The sequence below is a fragment of the Camelus bactrianus genome, chromosome 4, assembly GCF_048773025.1.
Source record: "Camelus bactrianus isolate YW-2024 breed Bactrian camel chromosome 4, ASM4877302v1, whole genome shotgun sequence".
Taxonomy (NCBI): Eukaryota; Metazoa; Chordata; class Mammalia; order Artiodactyla; family Camelidae; genus Camelus; species Camelus bactrianus.
In genome coordinates, this window is record NC_133542.1 from 84,270,979 (window position 1) to 84,295,512 (window position 24,534).

A 24,534-nucleotide genomic window follows, 5' to 3' on the forward strand; every position below is an offset into this window, starting at 1 on the left:
CCTCACACGTTAGTTCTGCGTTTCGGAGATATTACAGGTGGAGCTGTTCTCAGTCCCTTGTCTTGGGGTGGGTCCTGGAAGGGAGTGGCTGGACCTAGAGCATGCGTGAACCTGCGGGGGGCTCTCGGAGACTTGCTCTTCCGGCAGATGTGTGCCCAGAGGGCTCAGCTGGTCTGGACCGCCCTGTGGTCGCAATGATCCATCTTTTCATTTTAGCCATTCTGGTGGGCGTGAAGTGGTGCCCTGGGGTTGTGATTGGCATTTTCCTGGTGGCTTATGATGCTGAGCATGTTTTCAAGTGCTCGTCGGCCACGTGTGCATCTTCTCCTGTGGCTTCTCTGTTTGTGTCTTTATTACTGAGGTACAGGAGTTCTGTCTGTATTCTGGATGTGAATCCCATGTCAGATATATGTGTTGACAATAGCTTCTCCCAGTTGGTGGCTTGAACTATTTTCTTAAACAAATCTTTTTTTTTTTCATTTATTTTTATTTATTTTTTCTTTTTTAAATAGATTTTATTCTTTTAGAGCAGTTTCAGTTTCACAGCAGAATTGAGCAGAAAATAGAGTTCCCACATAGCCCTCCCCACCCCCACATATATACTCCCCTACCCTCATCATCCCTCGCCAGTGTGGCATGTTTGGTACAATCGATGAACCGACATGGACACATTATTATCAACCAAAGTCCATGGTTTGCATTAGGGTTCACTTTCGATGTTGTACATTCTGTGGGTTTTGACAAATGCATAATGACTTGTAGCCACCTCTATAGTGTCATATGGAATAACTTCATTGCCCTAAAAATCCCTTGTGCTCCATCTATTCATTCCTCCCTCCCCCCCTCCCTCCCTCCCCCCCAAACAAATCATTTTTGACGAGCAGAACGTGTTTCTGTGTTATTGTCTTGGTTAAGGGGTAGCTTTTGGTGTTTAATGTTTCGCTGCATTACAGAGTATCTTCTTTTTAAAATACGGAGCTTTAATTTGCCGAAGCTCTTCCTTGATTGTTCCTATCTAGGTGGAAGCTTCTTCTTATTTATGTGTGTCAGCGTCTTGGAACCTCCTGAGGACATGAACTAGATTTTTTGGAAGTTCCTTTTGTCCCTGAATGATTCGCTTTTCTGGGATCAGCCTCGGTGTTTCTTTGTTCTGTTGGTGATCATGCCGTCAGTCCCACCTGTGCACGAAGCGGCGGCTGACGGAGGGTTTGTGGGGGTGGGGCTGGCGGGAGGGAGGCTGCGCAGTGGGTGCAGTGCCACATGGGATGGGGCTCCTTAACCGGGTGACCTTGTCACGGTCCCAGGGCCCCCTTCTCTGTGGACTGGTTGCAGTCTGGCTTGATGTCTACTGTCCTTCAAAGGACTCGAGGGGTCTTGGTCTGTGTTTCCTTTCAGCTCTTTTTTCTCCCTCCGTCTGTCCAAATTTCCCCGCTTCTGACTTCTGGAGCGTCTCAAAACTCACCGTTTCGTGCTCATTTGCATTTATGTTTCCTTCTGAGATTCCTCCTGGTGGGAGGGTGCAGGCGTGGGCTCTGTGGGCCGGTGGGTCTGGGATGGAGGTGACGCTGAGGACACACGCTCGGGCTGGGAGAGAAGGCCACGAGGGGGCCCATAGAGGTAGGATTCATCCATGAGGTGAATTTGAAAACAACAGAGCTCTTGGGGTTGTTCTGAGCGCTCTGTGGTGGGAACGCTTTGGGGGGTTTTCAGAAGGGAGGGGCTGGGATCCAGGTAGCTGGGGTGGGACGGGGCGGGGGCAGGCTTGGTGATGGATGGAGGTCGGGGGATGCTGGAGCAGGTGGGTGGGGGCAGGGAAGGCTCTTGGGATGTTAGGATGTGCTGAAGGGTGTCGGTGGTCTTCCTCCTGAGATGTGGCTGGAGGACAGGTGTGGGCGACAGATACCGCACAGCTGGCTCCCAGCACCATCATGGTGTGGTTGCTTTTCCCCAATTAAACTTAAAGTCCAGGTCGGTGCTCCCACGTGTTCCCAGGCCCCAGGAGGTGTGTCTGCCGTGTCCTCCAGCACCGATGCGGGCTTGGCTGCGGCCGTGCTTTTCCTTCTCTGCTGACGCCTCTTGTTTCTTGTCAGTGTCTCCTAGTTTTCAGATTCTCATCTGCTGTGGTCATGAACATGTCCTCAAAGTTGTGTGTAAATTAGAAGTAAATGGATGCGCCTTTCTTTTAACAATGCTCAGTAAGTGGGCGTGGAGGGAGGAAGGCCTCAGAGGTGTTTTTAGGGGAAAAGCTCATGCGTGTTTTGGAGCATGGGTTTTCGAGATGTCCCTGGCTCGCGGGGACCTTTTTCCTGAGCTCACCGTGCAGGGAAGGGCTCCCTTGGGGTCAATGAGGCTGCAGGGTCTGATGTCACAGAGGTTGGAGAACTAGGAGTGGCTTGTGCTGCTGTCTAGGTTGGCGGACTGCTCTGCTCCCTACGGGTGGACGGGAAGGACTCAGGACTGGGTCAGACGTCCCTCGACCCCGGATGTCCAGTGCTTCCCCTCTGCTGTGCGCGGTGTGTGAGGAGCCGAGGGAGCGGCCGGGCAGAGTCCCTCTCAGCCTGTGTGTGTTTCTCTCTAGGACCGGAAGCTCACCAAGCTGGAGAGGCAGCGCTTCAAGGAGGAGGCCGAGATGCTGAAGGGGCTGCAGCACCCCAACATCGTGCGCTTCTATGACTTCTGGGAGTCCAGTGCCAGGGGGAAGCGGTGCATCGTGCTGGTGACCGAGCTGATGACCTCGGGGACACTGAAGACGTGAGCGTGCCACCCGCCCAGCCAGCCGGGGCCTCGGGGTGGGCTTGGCCCAGGGTGCAGGAGTCGTGATGCCTGGGGTGCCATGCCTCCCGTCTGCTTGGGGCAGTCCTCTCTCAGAAGTAGCCCTATTGGGGTGATAAATGCACGACCCCCAGCCCTTGGACGCCCCTTCCCCGCGCGAGCCGTCGGTGAGCCGCACCCCCACCCTCAGGTACCTGAAGCGGTTCAAGGTGATGAAGCCCAAGGTCCTGCGCAGCTGGTGCCGGCAGATCCTGAAGGGCCTGCTGTTCCTGCACACCAGGACGCCCCCCATCATCCACCGGGACCTCAAGTGTGACAACATCTTCATCACCGGGCCCACGGGTTCTGTGAAGATCGGCGACTTGGGCCTGGCCACCCTCAAGAGAGCATCCTTTGCCAAGAGTGTCATAGGTAAGCCCTTCTCTCTGTGCCCCTGTGCCCCAGGGCCCCTGCCTGCCCCAGGTCACCATCCTCCAAGAGTGAGGCGCACTGCTTCTCCCTCCCTGCACCTCCCTGCCGGCTGCAGCCCTGGGTGTGAGCCCTGCAGCCCTGCACGTGACCTTCTTAGCTATCTGGGTCTGGTGGTGAGGCTGGCTGGCACCTGAGGGGCTGTGGCTGCTGTGGGTATTGGGAGTGGCAAGGGGGTCTGGATGGCAGAGGGCTGTGGGGTGGGGAGGGAGCCACAGGCCTGGAGGCTCACAGAAGGGAGCCCGTGGGATAGTTTGGGGCACAGAGTGAGCATGGGGGGCTGAGGGATTCAGTGTGGATGTTGGTTTTCTGAGATGGGGTTTGCGTCTCGTGTGCTAGCTCCAGGCCGGGTCCTGGTACACAGTGGGCGCTGTGTCCCCACCATACCTGGGCGGGGGCCTCCCATGGGCTTTGCACACAGAGTGCTTGAAGGGGCTCTGGGGCAGCCATTCACAGGTGCTGCGGGGTCCGGTGGCTCCAGGGTGTGGCTCCAGCAGCGTGGGTTAGGTGGGGTTGGGTGGAACTGGGAGAGACGAGGTGCTGCTGCTAACTGAGGCCCTGCGTGCTGTGGTGTGCGGGCTTCTTCCCACGTACGCAGGTTGAGAGAGTGATTCAGGGCTTTGCGAGTTCATGGTTTTGCTGTATGGTTGGAGACAGAACTTGACCTGTTTCTGGAAAACGAAACCACTGGGAATCTGGAAACTTCTGTGGCAGGGTAGTGGGTTCAGAATGTGACACCTAGGGCAAGGTGGCCGCTGGGGATGCCCTGTGGACATGGGGCCTTTGGCTGCACAGGGGAGCTCTGTGGTGGGGCACGGGGCGACCCAGGCCTTGGTTCCGTTTCTGAGAAATGGGTGGAGCGGGTGAGGGCCTGGCTGAGGGGGCCAGGGCTGTGGGGGGTGCACCCCGCGGGCCTCTGAGCTGCTGGAGGAGTCCAGGCAGGTTTTACAGATTTGGCCTTGGAAGTGGGGCACCTGGCAGAGCCCTCCAGGGTTTCTCTGGCCAGCAGCTCTTTCTCCTCTTGGAAACAGGCTTTCTAGTTGCTGGGTGATGTGATGGGTGGGTGTTTCCAGCCAGCACAGTGGGCCCTGAGCCCCACACAGGGTGCCTGACTCTGGAGGGGTCCCCGGTCACTCCAGCCTTGGCTCAGCTGGAGCCCAGAAAACTCTGCACTCACCGTGAATGGGGGCTGGTCAGCGTGTCTCCACAGGCCCTGGGCAGCAGGGTCCCGTCCTCAGCAAGGGGCCATCAGCTGAGTGGGGGTCTGTGGTCAGGTGAGGGGGTCCCCCAGGCCTGTGAAGAGGCTTTCCCCTCCATGCTGTGTCCAGGTACCTTTGGGGGCAGCTGATGCTATGGACCCATCCTGGGGGCAGCCGTTAGGTTTTGTGCAGGTAAGACGTGGCCCATTTGAGACATCTGGTGGTGGCAACCTCCCAGGTGCTGCCCGCGTGCTGGCCCTGCTGAATGGGGTCTTGGGGGCTCTGTGCCAGCCGAGCAAACTTGGAGGTGGATGGATGGGGTGAGAAGATCCTCAGTGTCTGGGCAGTGTCCTCATGGTCAGTGCTGTGTCCATGGGCACACAGCTGTAGGTTACATGACCCTTGTAGGGTTTGTCCCTGAGGGCCCCTTGGATCTGACGCCATCATGGCGTGTTCTCACTGTGTTTGTGTTGGTAGAGCCCCGAGTGGGTGGAGGTGGAGTGGGCGCAGTCCATCCTGCAGGTGTTCACGGCCCAGAGGCTGGGACGTGGGGGATGTGGAGCTGTGGTGCAGAGGAGGTGTGCCCAGAGGTCACTGGACACGTGTGTGTATGTGCACCACCACGCACACATTCTTCTTAATGTTTAGATTTAAATGGCTGCATTGTAACGAAAGAGAAGGTTCAAATGGGTCCATGGTCCAAGCACATGTGCCAAAGTGGCATCTCCCACCATCCCAGCCTGGAGCTGGGCCCCCCACACCCCTGCCGCCCACCCCCACCCCCGCAGTGCCAGGACATCTGGAGGCTTTGGGGTGTTTCTTGCAAAGCAGCATTCCTGGTTCTCAGGGGTTTCAGAAGTGACCGAGGTGGATGAACGGGAACCCTGACTAGATGAGTGGGGGTTCCCCCAGGGCCAGCTCAGCTCCCAGCTTCTTGCCAGCAGCCCTGAGGATCCCTTCTCCCTGTTTTTCTGTGGATGGATATGGCCACGTGCAAAAATTTTCAGTACAGTCATGTGGTTCAAAAACCCAAAAGGATGAAAAATTCCCAGTGCAACTTCCCTCAAACGCCTGTCCTCTTTCTGCTCTTCATTATTTCTGATGGAATCTTCCAGAATTCTTTATGCATGTCCGTAAATCGTAACATAGATTCTTGTTTGCCCCACTTTTAAACCCAAAATGTTAAACATACAGTGCATCTTAAATTAAAACCATTAATAAGTGAGAAAAAATAAAAATTATCCTTAATCTACCTGCATCCCAGACCCCCCACCCCCCACGCTTTTTAACACAATAGTTTGTGCTGTTTTGCATCTGGTTTTTTTAAACAACTGGAACATTTTGAGAATCTTCCAAAGTCAACAAAGATGGAGAAGTTAAAAGTAGCCTTTTTGAAGTCAATGGCCCCTGTCCTTCTCATTCAGTTGACAGATGCTCAGCTGAACCAATTTTAATAAAAGGTTTTTAAAGCAAGTGTTTGTCACAGGAAAATGTAAAAAACCCAGACAAGTGTAACTGAAGGGAAAAAAATCAGGTGTAACCCCACCTCCTAGACAAGTCATTTTAACTCATTGTTTTATACGGGGTGGTCAGCATGCGTGTGCGGTCTGTTTTATTCAGCCTATTATAAGTCTCCCATGTCCTTAAAAGTTCAGAATAAGCGTTATTTTAATATCCCTCGTGCTTAGAATCGATGAGCAGTTCTCACCCTAACACCTCGCTGGTACCTGCCAGGTGAATGGCACCTGCCCTTTGTCCCCAGGCAGTCATCTTCAGGGGAGACAGTCACTGTGCTGCGTGATGGACATTGGGGCTGGTCTGGGTGTTTGCAATTTAAGTAGCACCGTGGTGATGTCTGCTCTGGGTTATCCGGGCCAGTGGCCAGGAGGGGTGTGCTCAGGGTCATTTCCGGCAGAGACCCTGTCTCGTGGGAAGTAATGGTCTCCCAGCTCTGTGGTCAGGGGGTGGCGCTGTGAGCTGACCTGACCTGCAGTTAGGCTCCAGGGGGAATTGTGGGGAACTTCTGTCAGCAGAGCAAAATCTTGTTTGAATCGTGGATTCCGGGACCAAAGGCGAGGAGCTAGCTCTGGCATGTGGATGGGGGAGGAGGCACGGGGCTCTGAGAGCCCAAGGGACTCCGTGGCCCGGTGACCGCTGACCGCTGACCCCTGCGTCTTTTGCTCCTGGGCACAGGCACCCCCGAGTTCATGGCGCCGGAGATGTATGAGGAGCACTACGATGAGTCTGTGGATGTGTACGCCTTCGGGATGTGCATGCTCGAGATGGCCACCTCAGAGTACCCCTACTCCGAGTGCCAGAATGCTGCCCAGATCTACAGGAAGGTCACCTGTGTGAGTCCACCAGCCCCCGTGATGGGCCATGCGTCCCGGGCTGGGCTCCATGTACTTCGTGAAATCCTCACGGAGGCTGTGTGAGGAAGGGAAGTAAGCCATTTTACAGACGGGGAGCTGGAGGCTCAGTGGGGGTGACAGCCCAGCTCTGTGAGCTGCGGTGGAATGGCAGCAGCAGTGACGTGGGTGCCGAGGGCGGTGCCCGGAGGCATCACCGGGACCTTGCCCGGGGCGGACGGGACGGGAGTACTGACTCGGCCTCTCTGGGAGGCGCCCAGGCCGCCCATCCGCAGAACCCCTCCTCTGTGCCTCCTGGGGGCTGCTGGCTCTCCCGCTTTCTGGCGTGGCCCCAGGCAGTTGTCAGCTTTAATTGGGTGGTTTCAGCTGTGCAAACAGCATCCTGTCCTCCCTCTCTGGCTGTCCCATGGAGTAGGCAGCGCGGGGGCAGCATCCAGGGTGGGGCAGCTGGGGCTGTGGTACCTCACCGTCCACCTGCACCTGCAAACACCAGGCTGCACCGCAGGGGTGCTGGCTTCCTGCCCCCAGCCCCCAGGGCACCCGCCTCGCTTCTGCAGAAACATGAGGAGCCATGGTTCTTGGCACCCCTGGAGCACCTGCCCTTGTCCCGCCCTCCACCCAGAGCCCTCCCCACGGATTGCAGCTGGTTTCTCTCTCTTGGTTTTTAATTCTCGGTCATTTGATTACTCTGAGCCCCTCCTGTGTGCCGCTGAGAGTGGGAGGTGGGAAGGCAGAGGCCTTGATTAGTGGCACTTGTGGCTGTGGGTCAGAGACCCACAGATAGGTGTGTAGCTGCCCAGTGGCGCTGGGCCCATCAGCTGTGGGCATTGGCCCTCCGGGGGGCAGGGAGGGACCCAGGGAAGGTCAGGGCTTCACTGCTGGGCCGTGGCGGACGCTGGTGCCCGGGCTGTAGGACGAGCGTCTGCTCACCTCGGTCTAGTTGACAGGTGGGTAGGGCGGTGGTCCTCCCACCGGGCTTAGGGAGACAGGGACTGAGCCCCCTAGGCACACGCTTCTCAGCCACCCTGGTCCTCCCAGCAGCCCTGCTGCCCCCATTTAGGTCTGGGAAGTAGGACACTGCTCAGGGTCCCACGGCTCCTATGTAGACCCATGTGGGTTTGAGCAAAGCAGGGCTTGGCCCCACCCTGCCTCCTTGGGGAAGTCAAATGAGAGGTTCAGCCCCTGACCCGTGGTGTTTCCTCTGCTTGCAGTAACAGTCTGGGCGCTCTGGTCCCTCACTCCGCACCCGCATGCTGGCCAGCCTCCGGCACCCACGCCACTCCCTGGGGGCTCTGGGTCTTGGCGCCCTTGGCTCTCAGCTGCCCTGGCGCTGTGCTTCGGGCCCATTCTTCCCCTGCTTTGGGGGCCGCAGCCTTTCAGAAATTTAAGTGACAGTGTATATATACACTTACCTGAATTTGTATTTTCCCAGACCCGGTTCCCCAACCTTGGACCATGGCCTTTCTTCCTGGTGTAATTGAACTCCTTTTTCTCTTGGTTTCTGTGGAAAGGCACGAGGTTCTCCTCTTCAAGGAGGACCTCTTGTCTGCCCCTAAAACCCAGGGTGCTGTGTCTGTTGCTGCACAGAAGCCCCTGCGTGTCAGGCACAACGTGACCCCCATTGGTTGTGGGCACAGGTCCTGGTCGGGGTTCTGGTGGTCCCCAGGGGGCCCCAGCCAGGTAGTGGGAGCTGCTGGAAATCCTGCACTCCCAGGTCTGCCCTCCTCCAACCCTCCCTCTCTGTGGGAAAATGTATGCTTCACTTTGTCTACCTTAAAAAAAAAAAAAAAAAAGGATGGGTACTTTGAAGGCAAAGTCTCATTGAAGGAGGAAGAATGTGATGGTTGAGACCTCAGTGTGTTCAAAATGTTTAAAAACCAGGATCCCCTCCCTCAACCCCCTTCCCTGCCTCCCCGAAGCAGAATGCAGATAAACCCTGCAGTCCAGCCCCTGCTTCTCCTGGAATCCCATTTTCTTGTGTGGTCTGTTTCCCTCCGTGCCTCTGGCTTCACACCCCTGGCACCCACGGGGTCTCTGGTCAGCATGAATGCTCGGCCACCTCCTGCTCCTGCTGCCTGAAAGTCATCTGATCTCACTGCTGGCGGTGGAATTCCCTGACACTGACGCTTGCTTGCAAACCCCTCGAGCCACCAGGCCTTGGAAGTCAGCTCTGCCTGTGACCACACTGGGGCCAGAGTTTATGGTGGCCCTTGGCCAGCAGTGACCACATTAGTGCCCTCTGTACCCTCCAGTGGGATGAGGTGAGAAAGGCCAGCTCTGTGGGATTCCCTGTCCAGCCTCTGAGACCCTCTGAGCAGCTGGTATGGGAGGGCCTGGCGGACCGGTGTGTGGCCTCCGGCAGGTGTGCCCTGTCCCACTCCACGTCCTCTGTGCCGGGGGCGGGGGGCAAGTGCTCCCTTAGTGGGAGCTGGACTGGAAAGAGCGAGCATCCTTGATGGTTGCTCTGAGTCTCCCCTGAGTCTTTCTCTTCCCCAGACCTCACTACTCTCAGTAGCCCTTCAGTGGGGATTTAGAATGAAACAGCCCTCCTGCCTGGCCACTGCAAACAAGGCTTTTCTTCTCCTGGGGTTAGTGTGAGGTGAGCAAGAAACAGACCCCAGCTGGGTGTCAGGTGACTCTGCTCATTTCATCCGCAGGGCATCAAGCCGGCCAGCTTCGAGAAAGTGCACGACCCTGAAATCAAGGAGATCATCGGAGAATGTATCTGCAAAAACAAGGAGGAGAGGTGAGCTCCCCAGGCCGCCTGGGGTCTGCGCTGTTGTCCTGGCTGCAGCTGCTTCCCAGGAGATGCGCGTCGGCGGGCAGGCAGGCCGCGTCAGGCCGCGTCAGGCCGCGTCAGGCCGCAGGTGTCCTGGGTGCCAGCGAGCCTGCTGGGCAGTTGGTGGGCAGCCCCTGCCTGACCTCGGCTGCTGGGAACATGCTCCCTGGCTTTGGGGACTGTTCTGGAGCCCCCACCCCCTTTGCCGGCTGCTTCTCGCCCTCCCAGCCGGGAGCATGAGGGTGAGTGGGGCCACCCTCTGCCCGTGGTTGCTCTCTGTGGTGTCCCCACCCAGCCCTCTGGCCTGGAGGACACCCTCGTGCCCAGGCTCCCCAGCGAGTCGCATCCTGCCCTCACTCTCAACTCCAGCTGTGTACTTCATGCACCTGTTTGTCTGAACCACCACGTTCAACTCAGAGCCCTCGAGTAGCCCCCCAAACCAGCGCTCATCTCAGATCAGGGCCCCTCCTTCCTCAGCTGGTCCGTCAGGAAGCTGAGCCTTCCTCCTTCCTTTTCCCTCCCTCCTTCCTCTTCCCTTTTTCCCTCCTGCCCTCCTCCCCCCTCTCTCCTCCCCACTCCCTCCTATCCTCCTTCCCTCCCTCCCTCCCCCTCCCTCCCCCACCCCTCCCTTGCTCCTGTCCTCTCTTCCTCCCTCCTCCTCTTTCCCTGCCTCCTCCCATCTCCACCCTCCCATCTCTCTCCCTCATGTCCCTCCTCTCCTGCCCATTTGCACCCTCCCCATTTCTCCTCTCCACTGTATCTCTTCCGCGCCCCCTCATGTGCCCTCCCTGCCCACATACACCCAGCTCACGCCCCCTCCCCTCATCCCTGTGCCCAGATTTGGTCACTGTCCTTTTCTGCTACCGTCCTCTCTAATGCAGAGGCCCTGTCCTGATCTAAGTGGCCTTCTCTCTTGCCCCCTGAAGGTTATCATTTTTTTTTTAAGGAAAAAAATATTAAAAAAACTGAAATGTGGCTCACATCAGAAAAGTACAGAAACAACCACATAAAGCCATGAATCCTCAGAGCAGACCCTGGGAGACCACCTCCCAGACCAGGACAGAGAGCCCCAGGGTCATGACCTCTGAGCTCCCAGGAGCCCCAGCTTCTGGCCTTCCCCTGGGTCCTCACAGGCACTTTTTGCCTTCCCTGAAGGTTTCTCACCCTGCTGTCTCCCTTTCATGCATGGCAGCCGTGTGCAGGGGATGGGTTCCACCCACCCATGGGATATGCTGCCGTCAGCAGCAGTCAGGGATGGGCCCCTGGAACTCGAGGGCCACACACAGTGACCACAGACCACAGACAGGACACTGGGAGGAGGCGAGGCCCAGGACAGCCCACGATCTGTCTCTGCCAGAGACAGGAACCACCAGAGCATTTAGGGATGCGAATTTGGATGGCAAAGTGGTTACCATGGCAACATCCAGCCCCCATTGCCATCCTGAGCAGCCCTGGAAAACCTCCCTGCTTCCTTGAGGCCAGGGTCCCTCAGGGCACCCAGTGATGAGCTGTGGGAGGTGGGAGCCTGCCTCTTCTGGGTCCAGTCTTATCTGGAGCCAGGTATCCTGTGACAACTGAGAGCTCCCCAGCTCCTCAGCAGGCCTTGTCTGTGCAGTGCAGAGCCAGGTTTGAAAATTCTTTTCTGAATTCCCTGAGTTTCTTAATGATGGGGATGTTTCATTTTTATAATGAGAGAAAAAAAGAAATCTTACATATTGTGCATTTAAGATATGTTTAGGAGCAGTTTTCTCCTCTTCCCTTGGGACCCAGGGAATGCAGATGTAAACTGGTTTGTGCTGCCCTCAGCGGGGAAGACTGCCCACCGGGTAGGATCAGAGAACCTTCCGGAGGGAACTGGGCAGGTCGTGGGCCCTGCACCCCAAGTCGGGGCCCCCTCTGCAGGTGTGCCCTGGCCCTGCCTGAGAGCCATCCCCTCCCCAGGTACGAGATCAAGGACCTGCTCAGCCACGCCTTCTTTGCGGAGGACACGGGCGTGAGGGTGGAGCTGGCGGAGGAGGACCACGGCAGGAAGTCCACCATCGCCCTGCGGCTCTGGGTCGAGGACCCCAAGAAACTGAAGGGCAAGCCCAAGGACAGCGGGGCCATAGAGTTCGCCTTCGACCTGGAGAGGGAGACCCCAGATGACGTGGCTCAGGAAATGGTACCGTGTGCTTGTGTGCGGCGGGTGCGCGGGCCTCGCCACATCCCGGTGTGTGCCTTGAACGTGTGCGGTTTCCAAAGATTTTAGAAAAGTAATAAGAGGGACGTGGTCCCGCGGTCAGTGGGCAGTTCGGGGAGCGAGGACCCCTGCTTGTCCAGTGCAGCCGTGAAGGACAGCAGAGGTCAGAATCGCCCTCCTGCACGGGTGCGGGGCATCACCTTGGAAATGGGGCAGTGAGGGGATTCCGGGAACTGGCGCAGAGAGGTACTTGAGGACTTGAGCGTGTCCGGAAGGGCTGTGTTTTGATCAGATTCTTGCTAACTTGGTGCAGATGTGGGCCTTTGATCTTTATTTCATTTTGTTTCTGAGGGGCATTGTGGTCTGGAGGACCTGGCGAGCAGCAGGGGTGTAGAGGCGTCCAGTATCACAGAGGAAAAGGAAGTGTACATGAGAAATAGATTAGACACTGACTTTTACTGGAAAATCTGAGCAAAAGTAAAAATCTGCTTGCCTGTTGCAGGAGAGCGGGCCCTTGTCTGTGCCTTTGAAAACCGGAGAAATGCATGTTCTTTTTTTCCCTCTTTTTCTTAAATAAACGTGTCACTGAAAATAGTACATCTAAGACATAGTAAGTCACAAAGATGTGGCTGATGAATTCTTTATAACTGGACTCCTTGGACCCTAGTAGGACACTGGAGCCCTGCTCAGATGAGGAAACTGAGGCTGGCCATGCCACATAAGGTGTGGGCGCCATGGACCAAGGTGGGGTTCAGGAGGTGGGGGCTGGGCACATGTCAGGTGGGGGATCCCTGGAGCTTGATGTAAGCGGTGCAGCAGGTCAGTGCAGGACATGGGTTGGGGGGTGGTGCATGGCCAGCCAGCACCCTCCCTTCCGCTGGACAGCAGCCTGTGCCCCTGTTGCGTCTGCCATGTGTGGTGGGTGTGACGTCGCTGATGGCCTAGAAGCCACGGCAGGACTCCTTCCCAGCTGCTGGTTACATTCCTGGGCCCAGAAACAGACACCTCTGCTGTAATCGGATTTAATGGGGCTGTTTAGCTCCATGCTTCTGGGAGGATCTTTCCATGACCTTCTGTGGGGAGCTGTTGAATGGCTGCGTATTTGCTGGCTGTTGCATTAAGATTATTATCAGCTTATCTATTTTACGTACAATAGTTTGTATCTGTTAATCTCATACTCCTGGTTCATCCCTCTCCCCTGCTTTCCCTTTTGGTAACTGTAGTTTGTTTTCTACGCCTTTAAGTCTGTGTCTGTTTTGTATGTATGGCTTTTTTGTTTGTTTGTTTTTGTTTGAGGGGGAGGTAATTAGGTTTATTTACTTATTCATTTTAATGGTGGTACTGGAGATTGAACCCAGGACCCTGTGCATGCTAAGCACACATTCTGCCACTGAGCTCTACCTCCCCCTGTTTTGTATGTAGATTTATTTGTATTAGATTCCACATTAAACTTTTTTTTTAAAAAAAGATGATTACCAGCACAGCAGTCCTGTGAATTCAGGGTATCTGTTTCTCTGTTCTGTGACACCGTGGTCCCTTCATGCTTCTTGCTGAAATTTAAAGTGCAAACAGAAGTAATGATCAAGGTGGTGTGCAGACTGGTAGCCTATGAACTGAGGTTCAGGAGTGCGGGCTGCGTGTGGAGAGCATCTTGGAGGGACCTTGGGGACTGAGGTACCTGGCCAGCAGCTCCAGCTGTCCCGGTGACAGGAGGAGGGGAGGCAGGCCTCGGGGGGACAGCCCTGCATGGAGCTGTGGCAGATCCCTGGGGCCGCCTTGAGGAGGCGTGTCTATCGGGGCTGCTGAGACCGGGGCGCAGGCAGGAAGCACAGGCGGTGAGCAGTGTTCTCGTTCCCCTACGAGTATTGCATAGTGATGGCTTAAGGATGACACAGATTCCACGTGGCGGCATGTCCTGGAGGCACCGGAGACCCAGATGGACGGTGCTGTCTGTCTGCTGGACCGGGTACCTCCTCCAGCCCCGGTTCGGTTCTCAGTTCTGTTCCAGACACTCTTTAGTTATAAGATGGTGGCGCCAAACATGGTCTGGGCCCCTTCCCATGACCTGCCCACCTTCCCAAGAGGGCTCATCCATTCTCTGCCTCCTGCTGCAGGGAAGGGTCCCCAGGGCCTTGCATTCATGCCTGTGCCTGTAGCCGCGGCCCCGTCCTCACCAAGTCCCTGGGACCTGGCAGGACTCACGGTTGGGAGGTGTCTCAAGGAGCTCACACTGGAGGCCCTGGGCTCGGTGCTTCCTCCTCCCCTTCCTCTGTCTCCTTTCAAAGCATCTTTTCATGGGGCGCGTCCTCCGTGCCCTATGACATCCGTGTAGGAGAGGGTGCATCGCTGTGTTCAGTTAAGGAAAAACAAAACAAAACTAAAACTACATGCTCACGGCTCTGTTGAAGAAACAGAATTAGCCCGGAGCCTTGGGGGCGCCTGTGATGAGCTGAAAGAAGCTGTCCCCCCGTGGGGGCGTCTTCCCTCAAGTGAGTGCCCGGGTTGTTGCTGGCCGCTGCTCCTGGCTCCTGGCTCCTGGCTCCTGGCTGGGCCTTGCAGCTCAGCGCTGGTCCTGAGGCCCTTGGCTGGGGCCTGACTCCCCCTCCGGTCCCCACTCCCCCACCTCCCCACCCATCTGTAAACACCAGAACCAACTCGGGGGTCTGGGGCTCTCCTTCTCCCTGGGGTCCTGGGAGCAGCTGCCTGGGCCCCTCCTAGGCTGTCCCTGGGCCGGCTGTCTGGGCCCTGAAGGGGCCTAGGTGGGGCAGCGTTTCAGGGCTCCCTCCCGCCAGGCTGCTCTGCTGGGTCGTCACTTGCTGACAGCTTTAACTCAGTACACATAGTTCTTCAAAACTTAATTTGAAGAGGCGATGACTACAAATGAAACATCAATGTTGGTTATCATAAACGGATGGTAACCTCACGAAGGAAATGCCTTGGAAGCACGGGGGTGTCACCAGTTCTAGGACCCGGACCAGGCCTGGGCTGCCCCGTTGTTATCCCCTGGGATTAACAAGTGCCGAGTATTGAAGATGTCCTGGAGCCAGATGAGGCTGCCTTCCTGAGGCTCCCCGGGGGTGGGAGGGAGGCCGATGGGACAGCTTTCTTTCCTCCCAACAGGTCCTGCAGGCGGTGGAAGGGTGGGCGGTGGGGCACCAGTGGTGGGTGGGGGATACGGGTGGAGGCCGGCCCCTGTGCGGATGTGAATCCGAACAAAGATGCCCCAGGGCTGAGAGAAGGGCAGGTTCCTTGGGGATCTGGGCCAGCTTTGATCTGAAAGTAACCCCTCGTTTAGACCCCCAGGCTGGGAAGGAAGGGGAGGGGCCTTGCAGCCTAGCCCAGGGGATTCTCCTGTCTGTGGTGCCAGCCCTTCCTTCCGCCTTCACAGCCTGCAGATAGTAAGATGTTCCAGTGTGGCATGGAATGTGGCCAGGTTCTCTCCTGTTTGGGAAAAAATAGAAGAAACACCTCGGAGAGAATCACAAGGGGGTGACTGAAGACGGGACGGAAGGAAAAATGGGTCATGGGCTGAAAATAGAAATGGCAGGCAGGTGTGTCTGTGGGATGCCTTCTTCTCAGGGACCTCTGGTCAGGTCGGCCAGGTGGGCGGCACTGAGGGTGGGCGCCGAACCCCGGCTCAGCCTCTTCAGCAGGTCCTGACCACGCGCTCAGCCCAGCTCGTGCCTCTGTCGCCATCCTGGGCTGAGCCTAGCGGGGCGGCCTCGGTGAGGGTGTCTGTGGGATTTCAGCACAGTTCATTCCCTCAGATGGAGTGTCTTCAGAAATGAGTTTTCCAAGTAGTCACAAACTTACAAAAAAAAAGTTGAAAATTCGAGGCAGCCGTTTGAGATACCATCTCCGGACTGAACATGAATACATCTGTGTCTTTCCTACAGATGGGGACTTTCCTAACAGCCACCGTGGGTGTCAGAACCCCGAGAGCAGCCCAGCCCCACCCAGGGTCCGCATTGTCCTGGGACACCTTCGTGGGTGGCTCACCATGGCCAGCCCACCGAGGACGCTCCCTGACATCAGTTGACATTGTCTGCCAGCGTTCCCCACATGCAGTGACAGTAAATAATGATCTTGTGGGGATGTACCTTGAAACCATGTAAATATCCCATTTTCCCCAAAGGCTCCATTTATTTACATCTCTGTGGGCTCATGGTTTCTCTTTTATTCAGTAGGTCATATGCTGTTGGTGAGTTAACCTGTCCCTGCCAACAAATTACTTCAAACACAGCCCTGCACGTGCTTACGGGCTTGCATGGTCCTTGAGGTCAGGAATTGGTGCTTCTGGCTCAGGGCCCCTCGTGAGGTGTGGCCAGATTGTCCGCCAGGGCAGACCAGAGGTGAGGGTCAGTGCTTGCTCACGTGACTGGTGGCGGGAGACTCAGTTCCCATCCAGCTGGGACATTCCATAGGGCTGGTCATGTATGGCTTCACAGGAGCAAGTGGTCCACAGGAGAGAGACAGGCAGACAGAGAGAGGGAGAGATACAGAGACACAGAAACTGAGAGACTACATATATATGGCCCCCCTTTGTGCTGGCAGTGACACCCATCACTTCTGTCACCACAGATCACCTGCATTTCTCCCACATGCATTTGTGGACATGTCCTTCAAGCCGTCACCACATCACTGTTTATTTTGGTGTTCAGAATGTCCCAGATTTGGCCAGTGGGAGGCCCTGGGCGCTGGCTCCCTTGTCATTTCCGAGCACGTCCTCGATTTCAGGCACAGTGAGGTGTCCTGGTCCCCTCGTCCTTTCCCTACAAGCTTGAATCTGCCCTTTTGTGGTGAGCCACGCCCTCTCACAGTGGCTACGCTGCGTTTTCGGCTGTCATTGCCCCAGGCCCACTCCATGGGTGGTTCAGAGGCCCACGTGTTCTGTGCAGTTGTGTTTGTGCACGTACACCGTGCACATGCACACTTGCACCTACATCCGGTGCATTTCAACGTTGTACGTTGAAAACCCTGAGTTCACGCAACTCCCATCCAGCACCGCAGGGTTTTTCTGTGGTTTTCTCCCATTTCACATGGGGAATCCCACACTGATGGCAAGGAGCCTGGCTTTTGCTGTTTCATGGTTTTGCCATAAATATCCTCAGAAAGCGCTGTGATGTTTCCTGGAGATCCTCGACTCCTGTATAAATGCTCTCACACACTCCTTTGGGTGAACTGGGTTCAGAATTTTCCTAGGCATGCGTGCACAGCTTTCTAGTCTCCAGTTACAAAATATGCCTACTTCCCATGGCCTCTGACTGCTCAGAGAATGCCCACGACAGCACTGCGGACAGCACTGGCCAAGCCTCCTTGTCCCTGTTCCTGAGCACACAGATGAGGCCAGGACCCCCTTCCTGCCCTCGGCCAGCCTGAGCAAGGGGCCCCAGGAAACCCCTGGGGCCTAGCTGGTGGGGGCTGCTCTGAATTTCTGCAGGAGGCAGACTAGGGTCCCCTCACATCCTCGCTCATCCAGCCCATGTTATGAGCACCTGCTGTGTTGTCTGCCCCAGGAGCTGGGCCAGTGTGAGCTTAGATGGTCACTCTCCCTGTGAATTTACAGTCAGTGACAAGAGTGTCCCTGAAAAGAATGAGCTTGGTGATGGGGGCAAGGGGTCCAAGGAGGGGACTTTGGGCAGAGACCCCCCACAAGCAGGAGGTGGTAACACAGACGGTAGGGCTGGCCTGGTAGTGGGGCATGCAGATGGGGCTGATCCCAGTAACCATGTGGTGATCTCCTTTGCAGATTGAGTCAGGATTCTTCCACGAGAGTGACTTGAAGATTGTGGCCAAGTCCATCCGTGACCGCGTGGCATTGATCCAGTGGCGGCGGAAGAGGATCTGGCCAGCTCTGCAGCCCCAGGAGCAGCGGGACCCTGGAAGCCCTGACAAGGCCAAGGGCCCGGTCACGCCCCTGCAGGTCCAGGTGACCTACCACTCACAGGCCGGGCCGCTGGAGCCCGAGGAGCCCGAGGCCGACCAGCACCTCCTCCCCACTGCGCTGCCGGCCAGCGCCACCTCCCTGGCCTGTGAGTGCTGCCCTCCTCCTGTGTCCCCCTGTCCCCCACTCCCTCCAGCCCAGCCTGCGGGCATGGATGATTGGTGTGGACCAGCATTCATCCAGGGAGGGGCTTGGGAGCATCTCCATGTTGCAAAGAGATCTGTGACCAGAGGGGTTGAAGGCTCCCTGAAGTGCAGCCTCCTAGGATGGGTGGGGAACAGACGTGCAGACAGACCCAGAACCTCCCTGGTCCCTGAGCCGGTGCGGATGGAGCTGGGCCAGTCCGGCTGGCTGCTCATCCCACCTGGAAGGTACCAGTCCCAACTTCACAGGGCACCTGAGGGCAGTACCTCAGCCTGGGCTCACTGTCCCTGCCAGCTGCTGTGGCCCTGGGGCTGCCGATGGATGACTGCAGCCTTGGGTGGTCATGTCATGGTCTTGGCTGTGACTTTTGCTGCTGGGACTATCCGTCCCCAAGATTATCTCTGTTTTGGTACCTAACCTTTGAGACCTTTGAGACCTTCAGTACGTTTCCCAGGGAATGTCACGGATGGATTGGTGGGAGTCACTGTGTACCTGGCTTCATCTCAGACTGCTGGGAGGGGGAATCCAGTGTCCTCTGCATGTCTAGGTGGAAAAGCGTCCTGCCCGTGCTCTCAGTGTACTAACAATTCAGCTGTGAGCTGAGGATGGAAGATGTTTCCTTTTCTGTCTGTTCTGTGACTGAGCACAGAGAATTGCAGAGCCGAGCCTATCCAGGCCACGATTTCAGGGCTTTTGTGTGGAAAGACCAAAATAATCTGTTTAATCCATTTAATAGTTATATCCTTTAATTTATCAATAAAATAGCTAACCATTCTTCAAAGAGAGGCAGAAACTGTAAATTCAAACCAGCAGCTGGCCAACACTTTGAGACAGTTTGCTTGCTGTTTACTTCCCTCCAGCTTGCTCAAGTTTGCTTTGGAGAATGGACTCACTGTGTCATTGCTCCATTTTCTGATAAACCAAAAAATTAATGCAAGAGTGTAAACTTTTTGTAGGAAAGAACTCTCCACACTTGATATACCACTATTTTAAAAACGTAATTGTTGGTTGACAAGTTCTGGGGCAGGAATTAAGAAATCTCCTTCTGTTGAACTTTGAAGGGGCTCTGCTGTGGTCAGATGTGTCATGATACAAGTGTGACCCCCTGTATAGATGGAACGCGTTCAGTTTGGGGTGGGCGTTCTGTCTGCAGACAGATTCCCTTCCTGTCTGGCTAGAGTGGGCTTACCACAGCCGCACTTCTCAAAAACATTTTTACCTGTTTATTGTAGCTTCTTTAAAGTAGATGATATAGTCACATTGAATAAAATTGAGAAAGTCGAAGAGAGTATACAGCAGAAGCTGGTTAATTTTCCTCTCTGGATGTCACTGATATTATGCATCTTTTAACTGTAACTTCCAGAGGTAATAACTTCCAGACATAATCTGTACATGCAATCTATCACACATGCACTCAGCAAGATATGCACGCATACATACACCTGTTCACATACCCACACAAATGCATGTGCACGTGCGTGTATACAGTGCATTAAGCACATGCGCAAGTGCGCACACACACACACACACACCCGTGTCTCCCTCTGATCTGTGACCCACGGCACCCTGCACGTGCTCTTCTGTACCTTGCTGTGGGTCAGAACAGGAAACCTGTGCTCAGCCATCCCCCTGGCCACAGTGCCTGTGGCTGGCTGGGCCACCTTATTCTTCACGAAGGTGAACGGATGCGGACGCCAAGCAGCCCACACGTCACTGGAGAAAGAACCCGGTCTTAGGTGACAAGATGGGCTCACAGTCACGCTTCCATATGTCAGAAGGTGCAGCAGACATCATATTGTGTGATTCCCCACTATGGGTTCTGTTAGCTGCTCACGACAGTCCAGATCAGGCTCAAGATGGGGCCAGCACCTAATGACAGCAAGAATGCAATTTGTCAACAGGTTTAAAACATGATTTTTAAAATTAATTTTTAATTATACCAATAATAGATATCGTCACTTAAAAAATATAAAATGTTGCATATATGGTTAGAGTCGCTTTCCTTGAAATTTGGTCTGATCTCTCTCTCTCTCTTTTTCTCATGTGCCCACACTCTCTTTCTCTCCCTCATGTGCACATACTCTGTCTCTCTCCTCCCTCTGTGTAAGCAGAAATGGCCACCAGCCACCTCATCAGAAATCAGGGCCAGTTGTTTAATTAGTTTTGCACAATCAAACCTCAGCATTCTTCTCTCTTACTAGGTCAGAATCAGTTCTGACCAGCCCCTGGGAAAGATCATTTTGTTGGAAAGCCAGGAAGAGTCCCCTTTTTATTTGTTTAAATTATACGTGGACATGATGCCGGCACTGAAAGGCATCTCCTGTAGAAATAGCTTGGTGTTCATAGGTGGCAAATCCGAATGCTTGTGTAGCTTTTGGAGGCAGTGAAACCAGAGTGCCACCTCAGACAGGTTTTTGTTCTTCACTCTTGACTGGCCTGGCCGTGCGGGTGCCCTGTCTTCCCAGGTGCGTCTTGGTGAAGCGAGCCTGTGTGCCACGGCATTTCTGTCCGTGCCCCCGTGCGCAGGCGGCTCCTTCCATCGTGGCTGGGTTTGACGGGCCAGTCTGGCTCGTCTTGGGTGAGGCTGGCCTTTTATTGGAGTCGGGGGTGCTGCGTTGGGCCTCCAGGTCCCCCTCTCGTGGCCTCTCTGTGATGTGGGGGCCTCGTCAGCCCCATTTTTCAACCAAGTTAGGCCGGGGCCCGTGAAGAGAGGAGCCAGATTTGGACCCAGATCTTCCCACTTCTGACTCTTTGCCGTGCTGAGTGAAGGTGGTCAGGGTCCTGAGACACCCCTCCCCATAAAACACAGGTGATCATTATTTCCTCTGTGTGACTATAGCTTTTCCTAACCTGGACAATCCATCTTGTGCCTTTGAAGAGCTGTAAGAGCGCCCTCTTTAAGGCCAGGTCAAGTACCAGGTGAGGTCCCTGGCTGTGAGCCCGTGGGGCGGCTCTCCTGCCTACGGAGGATGGTGCGAGGTGCCCACCTGGGATCCGTGGTGGCCCACGGTGGGCTCCTGTCGATGTCAGGCAGTGGGGACTCAGGTTGCTAGGGCCATTTCTGGTGCTAGTGCTGCCCCCGTGCTGTTCTAGACTTGACTGTTTAAAATGGCACACATTTACTATGTGATCTGGAAATGCAACCAAGTCTTGGTTTTGCAGAAGACACACGGACAGGCTAGCCCACATTTGCGTTCCCTGAGACTTGTGTGGAGCGTTTGGGGGTGCCTGCGTTGAGCCATGCCTTTGTCCTCCCTCCCCAGCGGACAGCACATTCGACAGTGGCCAGGGATCCACGGTGTATTCGGACTCGCAAAGCAGCCAGCAGAGCGTGGTGCTGGGCTCGCTGGCGGATGGAGCCCCGCCCCCCAGCCAGTGTGTGTGCAGCCCCCCCATGAGCGTGAGTGACGGGCCTGTCCTGCCGCACGGCCTGCCCTCCCTGGGGGCCTACCAGCCTCCTGCGGTGAGTCAGCCCTCCCCCTCGGGCCAGCGTCCCCGTCCCCACGGCCCGTCTGTGATGGGCCGTCCAGTCTGTGCTGGTCCATGGTCAGTTCCCACCATACGAAAGCAGACCCACCGGAGGGCCATCCTGGCCAGTAACTGCAGGGCTGCAGGCGGGAGCAGCCCGAGATGCACCCTGAAAGACCTGCCAGATGAGGAAATACCACAGACAGCCCAGTGACACCCAGTGCGGGCACATCTGTGCTAAAGCTGGCAGGGTGGAAGTTACTTCTGACTGTTGCAGAGGTGACAGACAAGCATCACTTACAGTAATAAAGCCTTTGATTTTGTCTCAGGGTCCAGCTTCACTGAGGGAGTGTTGAGTATCTCCTGGCATTTCTCCACTGTATATTAGGCAGCCGTTAAGAGTTAGAGGTGTGGGGGGACAGAAGGGAGGTATGTGAACGACCAAACCACGGGAAACGTTTTCGGTGATGCTTGAGAAGTAGCACTGAAAGGGCCTCCGTGTTATGCCTGTGGTGTAATTTGTACACTTTGGAAAGACTAAGTTGAAGCATTTGCCTCTGCTGACTGGAGCCCAGGATTTGTTAGCAATTTACATTTGCAGTTTGACTCATTTCATTAAATGAAATAAAATATGATTTTACACAGGAAGAGTTCATTTACAAAAGGGCCACCTGCTTCTCAGAGTGGTGGTTTGGTTCTTGGCTTTAGGTCGCCTGTGCTGGGGCTGAGCCAGGGCATTCTGCCAGCCCTCGTCCCTCCTAGTGCAGGGTCAGACCTTCCCTGGCCACACTGCGCTCTCCACCAGGTCCCTGCTGCGCTGCATCTGTCCCAGCTTTGGCTCACGGGCCAGGACGCCTGAGCACAGGGAGGTCCCGGGCCCAGCCAGCATGCACCGGACAGACTGGGCTGGAGCGCTCTCTCCCGTGTCTTGCCTATTTACACACAAACACCTTGGACAGAAGGGTGGCATTGGAGGGGGTCCCCAGGCTGCCCCAGGGCTCCTGGGGAGGGTTAGTTACCATGGTGATGTGCCCTTGGGACCAGAGTATGAGCCGCTCCTTTGAGGCTCCAGGCCGCCTGCACGGAACCAGGTTCTCAGCTTCAGAAGTTACCTGTGTTCGAATCTGTTTTTTCCACAGCCCTCACCTGCTTCTCACATCCCTAGTATTTTGACGTAAACCCTAGACAGAAAGCTATTTTGCCCCCAAATATTTGTCTGTATCTCTGCAGGATCAAGACTCTGAAAACAAAGCCCAGTACCATTATTGCACCTAAAAATCAACAGGTTAGCAGCCGTTCTTAGCGGCATCAGACATCCAGTGCTCAGATTTCCGACACTTTCCCAGTCTGTGTCTGTGCTGTCCCTGGCAGCGAGGGCTCACTCCTGTCCCTCGTTCTCTCCTAATGGGCGAGTCACTGGAGACTCCTGGCTGTGCAGAGCATCCCGTGCTCTGGCTCTGTCCTGACATTTATTCCCATGTTTTCACGGTCTGTGAATATATCCACATGTATACATTTTTATATAATCCTGTAAACAAGAGACATGCATTTTTATCTTTCCTTCATTTAATGTCAAAACAACCGTTTCTCTGTGGTGCCACAAAGGGTTCCACAAGTCTCTTAATGATCTTTTCTCATGGTTGCATGATACTCTGGAGCTGCTGTTCTAGGACATTCCCTGCTTGGGCGGTGTGGCCGTTCTCGGTTTGGGGGCCTCCACACCTTGCTTCTCCTGAATCATGTCCGTGGGATAAGTGTCCCTGGCAGGCCGGCAGGCATGGGGGCTGAGAGATGGGTCCCTGTGGATGTCAAGTGTGTGCTTGGGTAGGGGTCCTCAGGGCCGCTGCTGAGCGTGGCTCTGGGTGCTCTTTGCAGCCTGGCCTGTCGGTGGGTTCTGTCCCACCCCCCACACACCCTTCGCTCCCACAGCAGTATTTCCCAGAGACGGCCATGAGCTTTGCCCCTGTGCCTACGGGCCCAGGCCAGCCCACACCCGCTGGCCACCAGGTAAGTGCTGACTACCCCTCCTTATGAGTACCATCAGTGCCTTGGTTCCCCCAGACCCTGCCTGTCCATTTTTGGCTGGCCCGAGCCCGGGGTCCGTGAGCCTCTTGGCAGGTCCAGGCCCCCATGCCCCTTCTCTGCAGTTCCCCTGGGACCAGGGAGTAGATGGGAGTGGGGGCGGGTCTCTTGTTTCTGTGGAGTTCAGGGGTCCATAACACTCAGAGGGCCCCCGTTGCATAGAATAATTCTCCCAGATTGTGTGTCCCAGGCTGTAGGCTGGGTGTTTGAACATACATGTCGGTATACGTGTGTGAGTTGATTTTTTCTGTTGTGTCTAAGCACATGGGGGTATCTCAGGAGGGTGCTGGTGTAAGGGAAGCCCCTTCTCTTTCTAGCCTCTGCTGGCCCAGCCGGTATCGCTGCCACAGGTCCTGGCCCCACAAGCCGTGGGCCCTCTCCAGCCAGTGCCCCCTCACCTGCCTCCATACCTGGCTCCAGCCTCCCAGGTGGTGGCCCCTGCTCAGCTGAAGCCGCTCCAGATGCCGCCGGTGCCCCTGCAGCCAATTGCTCAAGTCCCTCCACAGGTACCTCCCCGTCCCCTGCCCTCCAGCTTCGCCTTCTTTCCCAGCCTGGTTGGCCGTTCTTTGTCCTCTGGGCACATGGGTCCCTTAAGATAGGAACACTTGGAGTGTTGGGGTGGCTGGGTTGCTGTGCTCTCCTGCCCTTGACTTCTGTCCCAGATGCATCCAGGGTGGGGGAAGGTTTAGTCCAGAGTAGGGCCAGAGGAGCCGGGATGGAGCTGTGAGCACAAAACTAGGGTCACTCCCTCCCACGGAGCCACCTGGGACTGTGCTGACCATGGCTCCTTGGGGGTCCAGAGGACAGCTGAGCAGCTTGCCGACTGCAGAGAAGACTGGCCACAAAGCTCAAACTCAACTGTAAAAGTGACTGCTTTTTAATTGCAGTACAGTTGATTTACAATATTGTGTTAGTTTCAAGTGTACAACAAAGTCATTGAGTTATATATATGTATATATATATATTCCTTTTCATATTCTTTTCCATTATAGGTGTAAGATACTGGATATAGTTCCCTGTGCTATTCAGTAAATTCTTGTTGTTTATCTGTTTTATATGTGGTAGTGTGTATCTGTTAACCCCATACTCCTAATTTATCTCCCCTGCCCTTCCCTTTTGTTAACCATAAG

General features: G+C 55.5%; 1 protein-coding gene across 9 annotated transcripts in view; it reads left to right on the plus strand.

The window, feature by feature from the left end:
• Positions 1-24,534, plus strand: part of WNK2 (WNK lysine deficient protein kinase 2) — a 116,422-nt gene that overhangs the window by 31,044 nt on the left and 60,844 nt on the right. For all 9 annotated transcript variants that reach the window (XM_074363009.1, XM_074363012.1, XM_074363007.1 and 6 more), the window contains exons 3-11: positions 2,579-2,751; positions 2,963-3,183; positions 6,633-6,790; positions 9,466-9,554; positions 11,529-11,748; positions 17,516-17,798; positions 21,118-21,317; positions 23,198-23,329; positions 23,722-23,910. In XM_074363009.1, coding sequence (XP_074219110.1) covers positions 2,579-2,751; positions 2,963-3,183; positions 6,633-6,790; positions 9,466-9,554; positions 11,529-11,748; positions 17,516-17,798; positions 21,118-21,317; positions 23,198-23,329; positions 23,722-23,910 — 1,665 coding nt within the window. The remainder of the gene's footprint in view (positions 1-2,578; positions 2,752-2,962; positions 3,184-6,632; positions 6,791-9,465; positions 9,555-11,528; positions 11,749-17,515; positions 17,799-21,117; positions 21,318-23,197; positions 23,330-23,721; positions 23,911-24,534) is intronic.